This window comes from Mytilus galloprovincialis, chromosome 1, assembly GCF_965363235.1.
Source record: "Mytilus galloprovincialis chromosome 1, xbMytGall1.hap1.1, whole genome shotgun sequence".
Classification (NCBI taxonomy): domain Eukaryota; kingdom Metazoa; phylum Mollusca; class Bivalvia; order Mytilida; family Mytilidae; genus Mytilus; species Mytilus galloprovincialis.
Window position 1 is genome coordinate 97,544,968 of NC_134838.1, and position 12,111 is coordinate 97,557,078.

The 12,111-nt window shown below is 31.8% G+C and overlaps 1 protein-coding gene across 4 annotated transcripts in view; it reads left to right on the plus strand.

The window, feature by feature from the left end:
- Nucleotides 1-346: 346 nt before the first annotated feature.
- Nucleotides 347-12,111, plus strand: part of LOC143046335 (E3 ubiquitin-protein ligase MIB1-like) — a 66,226-nt gene continuing 54,461 nt past the window's right edge. For 2 of the 4 annotated variants that reach the window (XM_076219449.1, XM_076219458.1), the window contains exons 1-11: nt 347-708; nt 2,493-2,664; nt 3,123-3,267; nt 3,947-4,036; nt 4,766-4,832; nt 5,972-6,156; nt 7,987-8,063; nt 8,959-9,154; nt 9,489-9,636; nt 10,328-10,476; nt 11,510-11,617. In XM_076219449.1, coding sequence (XP_076075564.1) covers nt 447-708; nt 2,493-2,664; nt 3,123-3,267; nt 3,947-4,036; nt 4,766-4,832; nt 5,972-6,156; nt 7,987-8,063; nt 8,959-9,154; nt 9,489-9,636; nt 10,328-10,476; nt 11,510-11,617 — 1,599 coding nt within the window. In that variant the 5' untranslated portion in view covers nt 347-446. The remainder of the gene's footprint in view (nt 709-2,492; nt 2,665-3,122; nt 3,268-3,946; nt 4,037-4,765; nt 4,833-5,971; nt 6,157-7,986; nt 8,064-8,958; nt 9,155-9,488; nt 9,637-10,327; nt 10,477-11,509; nt 11,618-12,111) is intronic. The other 2 variants (XM_076219474.1, XM_076219467.1) reach the window with 2 other exon arrangements.

Below are 12,111 nucleotides of genomic sequence, written 5' to 3' on the forward strand. Positions count from 1 at the left end.
CCTACATAAAATGTTCCAAATTTTCGAATGTAGGTCGAATGTAAGTGGAAATGAACGAATTATGCGGCGAATATGGGTCCCTCACTCTACATTCATCTATTAAAACCAATACTTTTTAGATTTAACATTTAAACTATTTTAGTAAAATTTTAAAAGTTAATATAACCATGGAAGTATATAATACTTCCATGATATAACTTACACATGCTTGTCTATGAAAATTCTTTTAAAAAATCGACTAGATTTGAAATATTCTGGATTGAGCTAACCAAGCCTACCCTAACAGTTTTGGGGTTTTAGTTTCACTTCTACGATGAGTCCAGAGGATAACTATGCCCGAGATTCCCCGAGATTTTACGAGAATTTACACTTCCTACTACCATTTCGTGTCTGAAGAGAGACATAAACATTTCAAAATGAAGTAGATTTAGACTGAACTAAGCAAAATGAACGCAGAAAACCTGGAACCTTCCACTAGCACGTCCAATCGTGTGGCACGTGTGACCATGATGGAAGGTGTAGGCGCGAGGGTTGTGAGGGGTCCTGACTGGAAATGGGGAAAGCAAGACGGAGGAGAAGGGCACGTCGGAACTGTCAGAAACTTTGAATCACCGGAGGAAGTGGTAGTTGTATGGGACAATGGAACTGCAGCTAACTATAGGTGCGCAGGGGCCTATGATTTGCGAATATTAGACAGTGCACCAACAGGTAATTAAGTTTGTATGCAGTTTTGATTCAAGTTCCTTTTACAATGTACAAAATTATACACCTTATGGCTTATCCCTATTCACTGCTGACCCAAAAATTTGAACTATAGTCATCATACAAGAAAGACTTTTCCGTTCTGGCGTCACATATTTTGTATTATGATGTCAAATTTTACGGGAATCTGTGTGATCCATTGTGGCGTCGGATATTTTGTATTAGGATGTCAAAATTTTACAGGAATCTGTGTGATATCCTATAAAATGCAGTAATTGCAGACAATTACCTTATAGTGTACATGTATAACCTTATCACTATTTGGAAATCTGTCCTGCTTGAACTATAGACTTCATTCAACGATCACTTTTCCATTGTGGCTTCAGACAGTCAGAGCTCTGACATAAACATGTCTAAATCTGCTTTTGACTCACAGAGGTCTAAATTTGTAAGTTTTAGGATTTGTCTCCCTTAAATGCAAGACAAAATACGACTTTAATTAGTCAAATATTGTAAAGAAAGAAATAATTTACCAGAATCAAAAAGTTGCAAATATCGACTCATACAAGTCGATTAGTTATCAAAATTGAATAACTTCAAGATCCCACGCATATTCATAAAAAGGTCATGCATCTAAATCAAATAATGACAACACTGAAAACAATGCTTTGTCTTCTAAAGAAAAATATGAATGTGATTCTAAAAAATCAGAGATAATGTTAATTAACCTTACAATGCAACCACCTGGAACCACACTTAATGAGGTAAAACATCTGTGCTTAGTAAGGATGTTCAATTAGATAACTAATTAGGATAGCTCAAGTCCAATGGAAAAGTGAATTTGTTGATGTCACATCTGTCTTAAATTATGCATTATTGATGTCACACATTCTATACATATTCTATGAAACACTTATAAACTGGGGTCGACGTAACCGCTGGCCCGCTGGCCTGTGGGTAGTAAATTTACTGTCGGGCCAGTCAAACTTAACAAAGAACGGCCCGACGGGCCAGTCAATATTCTCGGGTCACTTGGGCCAGCAACTTTCATTTTCTACCACGGGGAAGATTGCACATACTTCCGTGTTATTGAAATCGACTGGTAATGATAGCCGGCCAATCAAATTACTCGGTAAAAATCGACAATTGCGAGTTTCTCCGGAAATGCGCGAGATTCGTTATTCGGGATTTGTTGAGTTAAAAATGGCAGCCCCCAGATAAATTAAATAAATTGATGATATGGAACGTTTCCTAAAGAACTAACCCCAAAAAAGAAAAGCTGAAACCGATAGCAACCAAAAAGGAAAAGAATACGAAAAATCCAAAAGAAAAAGGGAGTTAAATAATGCATCAAAAGCTCTCAGATTGCAGGATTTTGTGCCAATAATAATAAAATTTTCTTGGAGGGGGCAAACCCCCCCTAACCGTGTCGGCCCACTTCGTGGACCGACATTTCTCGGGCCAGTAAGATTTTGAGTGGGCCAGTTGATCAAAAAAAAATTTGCCAGGTACTTTTTTTTTCTTAAGTCGACCCCTGATAAGTCACATCAACAAACGACAACCATTGACCAGCAGGTCCATAAAGTATGATACTCTTAGGCTACCTCTGGCTTTGTCAGTTGAAAATAGATTATTCTTGTTCTGTGTTTCTTACATATTTTCTAAGTGTCACGAAGAAAGGCTGTTATCCTTTGTGACTGTTTAAAATGGCAAAAATCGATAATCAGACCCTTAAACAGGCAGATTAATTTTCATCATGTTTATTCATAATTTAAAATGACTTTTTACAGGAATGAAGCATGATGGCTCAATGTGTGATTCTTGTAGACAACAACCAATATTTGGTATTAGGTGGAAGTGTGCAGAATGTCCTAACTTTGACCTTTGTTCAGTATGTTACCATGGTGATAAACACAATTTGAGGCACAGATTTTATAGAATAACAACACCAGGGGGTGACAGGTAAGAAGGTTTCCAGTCATTGTGTACTTTTGAAAATAATTTACCTGGTATTATGATATGGTGACACTGACAAATACCTTGATGCATAATTTTTTGATAAAATAAATGTAAATATGTAAATGTCAACAACCATCACAAAACCCATGTTTCATTGCTTAAATTTCCAGTTTAATGATATGAAAAGTTTTATCAATGGTCATTAGAGTGTTGAATGCTGAGGAATTGTAAAATGCAACAAACATGTAATTAAATTTTTAAATGAAGACAGATGTAGCATGATTATAAACTGTTGTTTATCCATCAGTTTGTCAGCTTTGTCTGAGTAAGTCTCTTTTTTAACTCTGTTATATTTAAGAGATATTTCTCATAATTGTATGCAGTGTTTATTTGTCAGGGTGAATGATGATTTGATAATGTAAATAACATGAATAAGAAGTTCTTTTAACCTTTTTTAATAGATGTGCTATAGAACCCAGAAGAAAAAGTAAAAAGATAACAGCTAGAGGTATATTTCCTGGAGCTCGTGTTGTGAGAGGAGTGGATTGGCAGTGGGAGGATCAAGATGGGGGGAACGGTAGAAGAGGAAAAGTTACAGAAATACAGGTCTCAAATTAACGAACTATGCTTGTGATATCACGATTGTCAAACTTTATTGTTGCCTTGACACTTACACATGAATGAAATACAACTTATTGTTCACCATTGAAATAATAAGAGTAATACATTTGATCAATGTCTGTTGGTTTTTTTTTCAAACTAATCTAGTAATCACATTTGACCAAGTTTGATTCTTTCCTTTGTAGTCTTAGCAACCTGTATTTCCTTGTTATCATTAATTGATCATTTATCATTAATCTCAATGCTTGGTGACAGGATTCTGACTTACACATACTCTTCAGTAATTTCCTGTTACAAGTCCTTTAAGAATTTCTTGTTTGAGCATGGTTGAAGAAGAGAAGTGTAACACTCTAAACAATCGTTTTGGGAAACTTGTTTATTTTTTTTTTTACTTTATTTGTAATAGTTATGTCCCTTAGACAGTGCATACTGTTTACTAAAAAAAAAATCTTTTATTTTTGGAAAATCTATGTCGTTATGACATTTGCATTACTATAACTTACTGGTTAAATTCTGATAGCATTATTTCTACAATCTGTCAGTTGTTTACATTGTTCAACAATCACAGTAATAAATGCAGGCAAACATATCAGAATTTACAGAACTTGATTATGATAGAGTCTTGCTCTTGTATTTGAATAAAAAATGTTTGAAACAATTTCAGGATTGGAGTGCTGCAAGTCCTAGAAGTGCTGCATATGTATTATGGGACAATGCTGCAAAAAATCTATACAGAGGTGGTTTTGAGGGAATGGTAAGGTTACTTATTGTGGTTGAGAACGTGGTTGAGAACTAAGAAAAAATTATTAATGAACACTGATCCTGTGCAATACAACATGAAGTGGACAACAGTGAATATAATGAGTTCAAGAAAACATGCTGATTGAAAGAGTTGATATCAAAGATTTGTTGATATTTGTTCTTATAAAGCATAATTTAAAAAAAAAACTGGAAATTAATTAAAATCTAGGAATTGAATTTAAAGTTTATTTTTCAGAACGCAAAGTTTTTGGAACTGAAAATTAATATTTTCAAATTAAACTGGACGTCAAGATGCACAGACAAAACTTGGTTCAATTTGGGAAATCTTTGAAATAAGTACAAACCTTTAAAAAGAGATTTTAATCTAAATCATTTGATGATAAGCAATTAAAAAATTGAGTTGAATGTGAAAAGATTTTTTTTGTTGCTGTTAATAATAATTCGGATCTAATAAATCATTTTGATATATTGTTATTCAGTTTATATTATCAATAGTGAAATCAGATCTACTTAAAGAACATTATTTTTTATCAAAACTATGTTATTGTTAAACATTAAAAAATCTTAATTCACTCTAGATAATTTTAATTATTCTAGGTTAGACCGGAAGCAAAGTAGCTCCAATAAAATTATAAGAAAAAATATTGCATGTACCTTGCTGTAAACTGACTTTGTCTCATGTAACACCTGTCTCATGTTAAATGCATTTGTATGTTTTTAGGCTGACTTAAAGGTTGTAAACGATGCTAAAGGAGGATCTTTCTACAGAGACCATTTACCACTGTTAGGTAAGTAAAATTGTTAAAGTTATCAGAGATGAAATATATAGACTTTTCATTCTATGAGGAATCACATGTGAAGCATTGGTACAATTAGTCTTTGCATTTGAGAATATTGTTAAACTTTTAAAAATTACAGGTTTTCATCCTGCCCAATACAATTAACTTTTGTTTTAAACTCATACTGTACCATTAAGTAGTTTATTTAGACTCTTCTCAATTTATTGCAAACCAATGGTATAAAGAATTGGTGTCCTAGATTTTTAAATTTCTTATCGTAGGACTAATACTGAATGGGGTGTCCATGTCTTGTTTTCCTACTCCTCATATTATTTTTAAATCTACTACTAAGATATTAAAGATTTTTAATATTATAAATGTTACAGGGTAACTAAATCCTTTTAATATTCTGATGCTATAAATTAAGAATAAATTATTTTTCTATGAAATCCAATGATACAAAATAAAGTGATGAAAGGGAAGTAACTACTCTTTGCCTGCATACTAATTAGAGAGTCAAACAAAGGTTATCTCCCTTACAATATGGAATAATCTTAATTGATTTAAGAGAAAACTATTTGTAATGCACTTTCTAAGGGGCATCTGTGGTATTCACAATTTTATTTCTCTAGCAAAATTAGGTTCTAGATGCTACACTAAATTTGAAGAAAAATTTGTTAAAAGGCTCTTTAGCTTTAAAATACATTGGGTCTTATTAGCCCCTAAGATCATGAATCATTAAAAAAAATGAATAAAATAAATCTTGGAGACTGACATCACTGGTGTATCTTTATGTGATAGGAATAAAGATTTCAACACTTCCTTCTGTTACCAAAGTCAAAGGTAGAACTTTGGATATCAGTTGAAAGCCATTAACTGTAACACAGGAAACATCCTTGTAAACAGTAATTTTAGAAAAAAGGAGACATAGAAATGCTAACTTTTATCTGCTTACAGTAACTACAAACCAGCCCTTTGCCTTATTATAGGTTAAATTATCTTTTACTGTAAGAAAGCTTTTTGAGCATCAATTACAATATGTCCAAAAAAAATGTATGTCCAATGATAGATAAGGTTATGGACAAACCCCTTAGTATAATTCATTTTGTTTTATTTGCTGCATATGTATATTCTGTGATGTTTTTTAGGAGAACAAGGTCCTGGTTCCAGATCTGGTCCTGGTGGACTGGCCATAGGTGATCAAGTAAACGTGGATTTAGAACTAGAGATTGTACAATCCTTACAACATGGACATGGAGGATGGACTGATGGAATGTTTGAGGTACAAAAGAATTGTATAAATTGTCATACTGAACAATTTTTGTGTAACGATGTAAGCTTGACATATTGTACACATGTCTATTGTTCCTTCTAACTTTTGGGGTTAATTATTGAGTCTTTCAGTTGCTGTTCCTTTTAACATACATGGCCAAAAGTATCAGTGTGAAATTGTGCTCTCATTTGGTGTTCGCCATATATCATCTCTTCATCATCTGTTTACTTTTACAAAAATCCTCAGAATTTTCAGAAAGTGCTAAATTGAACCAAATTTAGCCACTTATTATTTTTTCATGACTTTTTGCCTTTTATGAGTAATAGGATAACACTCTTTTGTATATGAGTTCTTTGCAAGGTCTACATGTCCATTAGACAGAGATACCTGACCTTGACCTCATTTCATGGATCAGTGATCAATGTTAAGTTTATGAGTTTTGGTCTGTTTTTCAAATACTATTAGCATAAGGTCAACTTTATTTGGTGTTTTGAATGATTGTTAGGTGAACATGTTTGTCTGGTAGGATTCATTTGACCATGACCTCATTTTACTGTTTCATTCGTTCATGTAAACTGCTGGTTTAAACTGTTCCTTACATACTCCTAGCAAATGTCAAATGCATTTGGTGTATGAAATTATTGTAAGGTGTATATGTCTGCCTGTCAGGTATCATCTGACCCTGACCCCATTTTCATGGTTCATTTGTCAATATTAAGTTTTGGTCTGTTTCTTGTTTATTAAAAGAAGTAAGTTGACAATATATATCTGTCAGGCTTAGTTTATTTGACCTTTACCTCATTGTCATTGATCAAATTGATTTTAAGTTTATGTGATACTTGTAGTAAAACTATTAACTTAAATCAATCATTGAAAGTAAAGCATGTAAGACTTTTCAGCTTGTGTCCTTAGCAGATAACTGTATTGTATTTTAAGCTTGGCCTTTGTAAAAAGTAAATTTAACTGCCGCAAACTGAGTTACCTAGCTACGCGTAGTGGAGCTGGGTAAACAGATATTTTGGACAGTAAAATCAAGTTTTACGAAGGCCTAGGTTTAAACAAAATACAGTTATCTCTTTTCTAATGCAGCATATTAGAATAAATACCTATTAACAAATATTTTGGCCTAAAATGACATAAATTAAAAAGTCAGTGAAACTGTTGCATTGTATTTAGCAAGTAAACAATGCAACGTCATATGTATACTCACGATATCAAACATAAAACTTGACATATTTATATCTTTCGTACACTTTAGAATGGTTTCAACGTTACCAAAAATAAGTTTGTAGCTCATGTTTATTTTGTGATAAATAACATACCAAAAAAAAATTCGGAATTTAAAATAGTGGCTTTCTTAGTTACTGAATGTGGAATTTACCCCTTCAAATTATTTGTCAATGTCCAAAGAAAATTATCGTTACAAACAAATTGCATTAGAATCTTTGTTTCCTCATCTTTGAATATTTTGCAAATATATAGAAAAGTATAAAAATTGTTAATAGCAAAAATGAAAAACAACAGAAATTGTAAAGTAGCACCTAACAAGTGTGTTTGCCCTATATGACTTTATTTACTTATCTTGGGGAATTTTTGATAATAAAAAAATTTTGAGCTGAAAAAAATGCTTGAAACAGAAAAACAACTTCTATCAATAAGTCAAATAGCCAAAATTGTCAGACAACTCCTCATAGCAAACAGTAATTACTTTAAAATGCAGAATGATCAGACAAAGGATATATATTAATATATAAAGGTTGATGAAATTGTTAATAGACATCTTACAGGTTTTACAGTAAATGATAATTGTTCCTATGACCAATCAAGCACCTTTTCAGACTGTAATATGTTGAGAAGAATATTTTTATTTTATTGGTGTTTGTTTTCTAGTGTCTTGGTACAACAGGAACTGTCGTTGGTATAGATGAAGATCATGACATAGTAGTGTCTTATCCCAGTGGAAATAGGTAGGTCTTCTATCAGTTATTAGTTTTGATGGACTATTGATATTTGAATGGCATACTTAAGTGAAAATACAAAAAAATCTGTATCAATATTATTATTTGACACAGATATTATACAGTTGAAGTATCTTACTTGAGAATAAATAATAGTTTATGTGGTATGCTAACCTTTGAATTGTTAGTATCTTACTTGAGAATAAATGATAGTTTATGTGGTGTACTAACCTTTGAATTGTATGTAAATGAACCCTAAGTATAAAAACCAGGTGAATTTCTATTGAAGAAACAAACAAAAATAAGTAATAAAAGAAAAATAAATTTCTCAAAAAAAAGAAACATAAGACAATACCTTGGGTTATTAATCATTTTGCAAGCAAGGTTGAAGTAAAAAATATCAAAAATGTACATGATAACATATAAAAAAAAACTATGTTGATTTGCTATGATTGCTGATGTATGAGAATGATCTTTAATGATGAAAAAAAGCTGTGATTATATTCATATTTAGAATATTAAACAAGTATTGTTGTAATCTTTCCACCAGTGCTGTGCAGCACTTTAATTTCAAAAGCAAAAGTAATCCTTACTAGCCATAATATTTCTTACTTTTCACCATAAACTGGCACTCATTCAAAAATTATCAAAGAATAATACTTTAAGTGGTGATATCTCAAAAGCTTCTCCATGTGTCATGAATTAATTATTTATCACAAAAAAGAAAAGTTTCGTTGAAAATATTGTCATTCTCAAATTGAAAAAACTCCATGCACAATATTCTGACATATAATCTTGAATGATTTCCAATTTCAACTATTGTTACTTGTTCTTTTTCAGATAGATGTTTAATCCTGTAAGGTTAAGTTGAAATTTTTTTACTTGAACTGTTCTACTTTTTCAGATGGACATTTAATCCTGCGGTGTTAACTAAAGTAAATAGTCCAAGTACTGCCTCCTCTGCCAATACAGATAATGCTAATATCACCCCTCCACCTACACCATTCACAGTGGGAGATCTAGTACAGATCTGTAGTGATGCTGAGAAAATCAAACTGTTACAGAGGGGACATGGTGAATGGGCAGAGGCCATGATACCCGTAATTATTCTAATCATTTTGTCATTTTTCATCCAATACATAGAATTCATCATACAAATATGCATTTTCAATATACAGAAAACTTCAAAGAACTTATTTGTTCAGTATTTCACTAAATCTGAGGTTATATTTGAGTAGAAAAGAGTTGGCTTTCCCTAATTGGCAGATTTCTAGGTAGTTACAGTGGAATGAATTACTACATATCTACAGTTTCATTATGAAAATATTTACATATATAATTTGATAACACTTAACACACATATCTATATCTGATACTTAAAACAGATAAACATAATTATAAATTATCTTTTTAAAATCTTTTTGGTCGTTTCAGACATTGGGTAAGATTGGACGTGTTCAGCAGATTTATCATGATAATGATTTAAAGGTAGAAGTTTGTGGTACTTCATGGACATACAATCCCTCAGCTGTTACAAAAGTGGCCTCATCCGACGGAGCAGCAGTAGGAAACTCATCTGGGGGTAATTATTATTTTATTAAAATCTCGCGCCTTAAAAACAAAAGGTAGTATTTACTATCACATGCTATGGGGATAAAATATTCACATGTTCTGGTCATTCTCATTATTAAATGTTCCTTACACACAAACAGAACAGACACTGACATAAAAAAAAAAACAACAAAAAAAACATGATACTGTGGATTTCATTTAATTTGGTGGGTATCATTTTTTGTGGAGTGAGTAAAAATTGCATGTTTGTTGATATTTAATTTTGTAGTTTTGTCAAAGTCTGTGTACAAGCCTATATAACATTTGTCATTCATTGAAAATTTGATTTTGTGGTTCACTTGTATCCAGGAAATCCACTGAATTTGTATCCAACTAATTATATTAAATCCACAGTATACATTTAAAAAAATGTTTAAACCACATTTATTAAGTGAAGAGCTCTGAAATTTTTTATACAATTCAGAAGATTAAGCTATTTAAAATTAACTAGAAGTGGTATGATTGACAATGAGACAACTCTCTGAAAGAGACTAAATAACATAGAAATTAACAATTATTGGTCACTTTACACCTTCAACAATGTGTAAAACCCTTGCATTCTTCATTTGCAATTATTATTCTTTTCTTGTCTTGTTATTTCATAAGTATCAACATTATGTGACGTTTTGTTTTGGTGATGATATATTTTTCTTTTATTATAGAACGTTTAAGTGCACTATTGAAGAAACTATTTGAAACACATGTAACAGGTGACATTAACGAGGAGTTGGTGAAGGCTGCCGCTAATGGTGATGCATCAAAAGTGGATGAGATACTGTCTAGATCTGATGCTGATGTGGGTATCTCAAATGTAAGTATTAAACCTTGCCCAAATTACATACAAAATCCAAATACATGTAAAATGAACTGTTGAAACATTACATTTTATGGCCTGCACTGTAGTTGTCGGTGCCATATAGTTTTCCTTTGTCCCTCATTCTGTCATAACATCATTCCACGACAGACCATTATACAGACTTTTTTTCTAAACACCTTCAGATATTGGGCTAATTTTTTGTATGTGAGTTAACCATGATGAGTTACAGATCAAGTGTAAGTGTAGTTCCACTCTACTAATTTTTGCTGAAATTACGGGCTTTGGACTTGATTAATTGTTGTAAATCACAGTTATATGGACATTTTTTCTAAACACCTTTAGATATTGGGCTGATTTTCAGTATGTGAGTAAACCATGATGAGTTACAGATCAAGTTAAAGTTTACATCTGCTCCTATGTTTTTGCAGAAATTAAGGGTTTACAACTTTAAAAAATGTTGAAAATTAGTTATACAGACTTTTTTCTATACGCCTTTAAATTTTGAGCTGATTTTTATATGTGAAACTACCATTATGTTTGTGTCCACATGTGTTGTTGAAATTGCAGATTTTTCAACTTTTGAGACGGGCCATTCGTGTCGTTTTGACAAATCTAGTCTGAGATATGCAGTTTTCAAGATTAATTTATTTACAAGAGTTATTTGATATTCCAGTATATCAATAAAGATTTAGGGACATTGGCTACTCTGATACAATCTTGCTAATTTCATATTGTCAATAATGATGAGCAGAATTTTTTTTTTTATTCCATGTCTCTGTCTGAATCAGATCATTTTAATTTGTATGGCCTCAATAGACTAATACACAAGAAAAGGGTTTCTTGTTTGGTGACTTCAATTTGTCATATACTAAAATAACATGTATGTAAAGCTATGAAAAAGAAAAGAATCATATTTTCTTGCAAATATCAAATATAGTTTTACAAAATATGACCTATACTTTATCATATCCTATATTAAATCTGTACTTGCTTTTGGAATAAAGTATTATTATAATTATATGATTAGGCCAATGGAATGTTTGCTGGACATACAGCTTTACAAGCAGCCTCACAGAATGGTCATTCAGATGTTATCAAAGTGTTGATGAAGTATGAAGTCAACTTTGAAATTGAGGTTTGTTTTTTTATTCGTGTCATTATCAATAATATTGGATTCAATGGAAGTGTGGATATAAAAATAAAACATTCAACTAACGACTTACCAAAACTAAAACCCATATAGAGGTCTGTTTGATATTCATGGTCCTGTAGGCTTAAAGCATAGAAAGAATGGTACTGTTTACAATTAATAGTAATGAAACTTTTACACAATGCTTATTACCACAAAACACAGATCAAGTTCGAATTTCTGTGGAGTCACTTTTACTGTTCTAGAGTTATGCCCCTTAACAAATACAAAAACTCAGCAATGTCTGTTCTCTAACTTACATTTTGCTTCAACTAAATGTTATAAAATGTATGCACAATGCTTATTAACATGATAACCACAAAACTCAGATCAAGTACAAATTTGGGTCATGTCACTTTTATAATTCTTGAGTTATGCTCCTTCAAAACATTATATGCAAGTTCGGGTATCATATGTGTCCCAGTGACACATTCCCCATT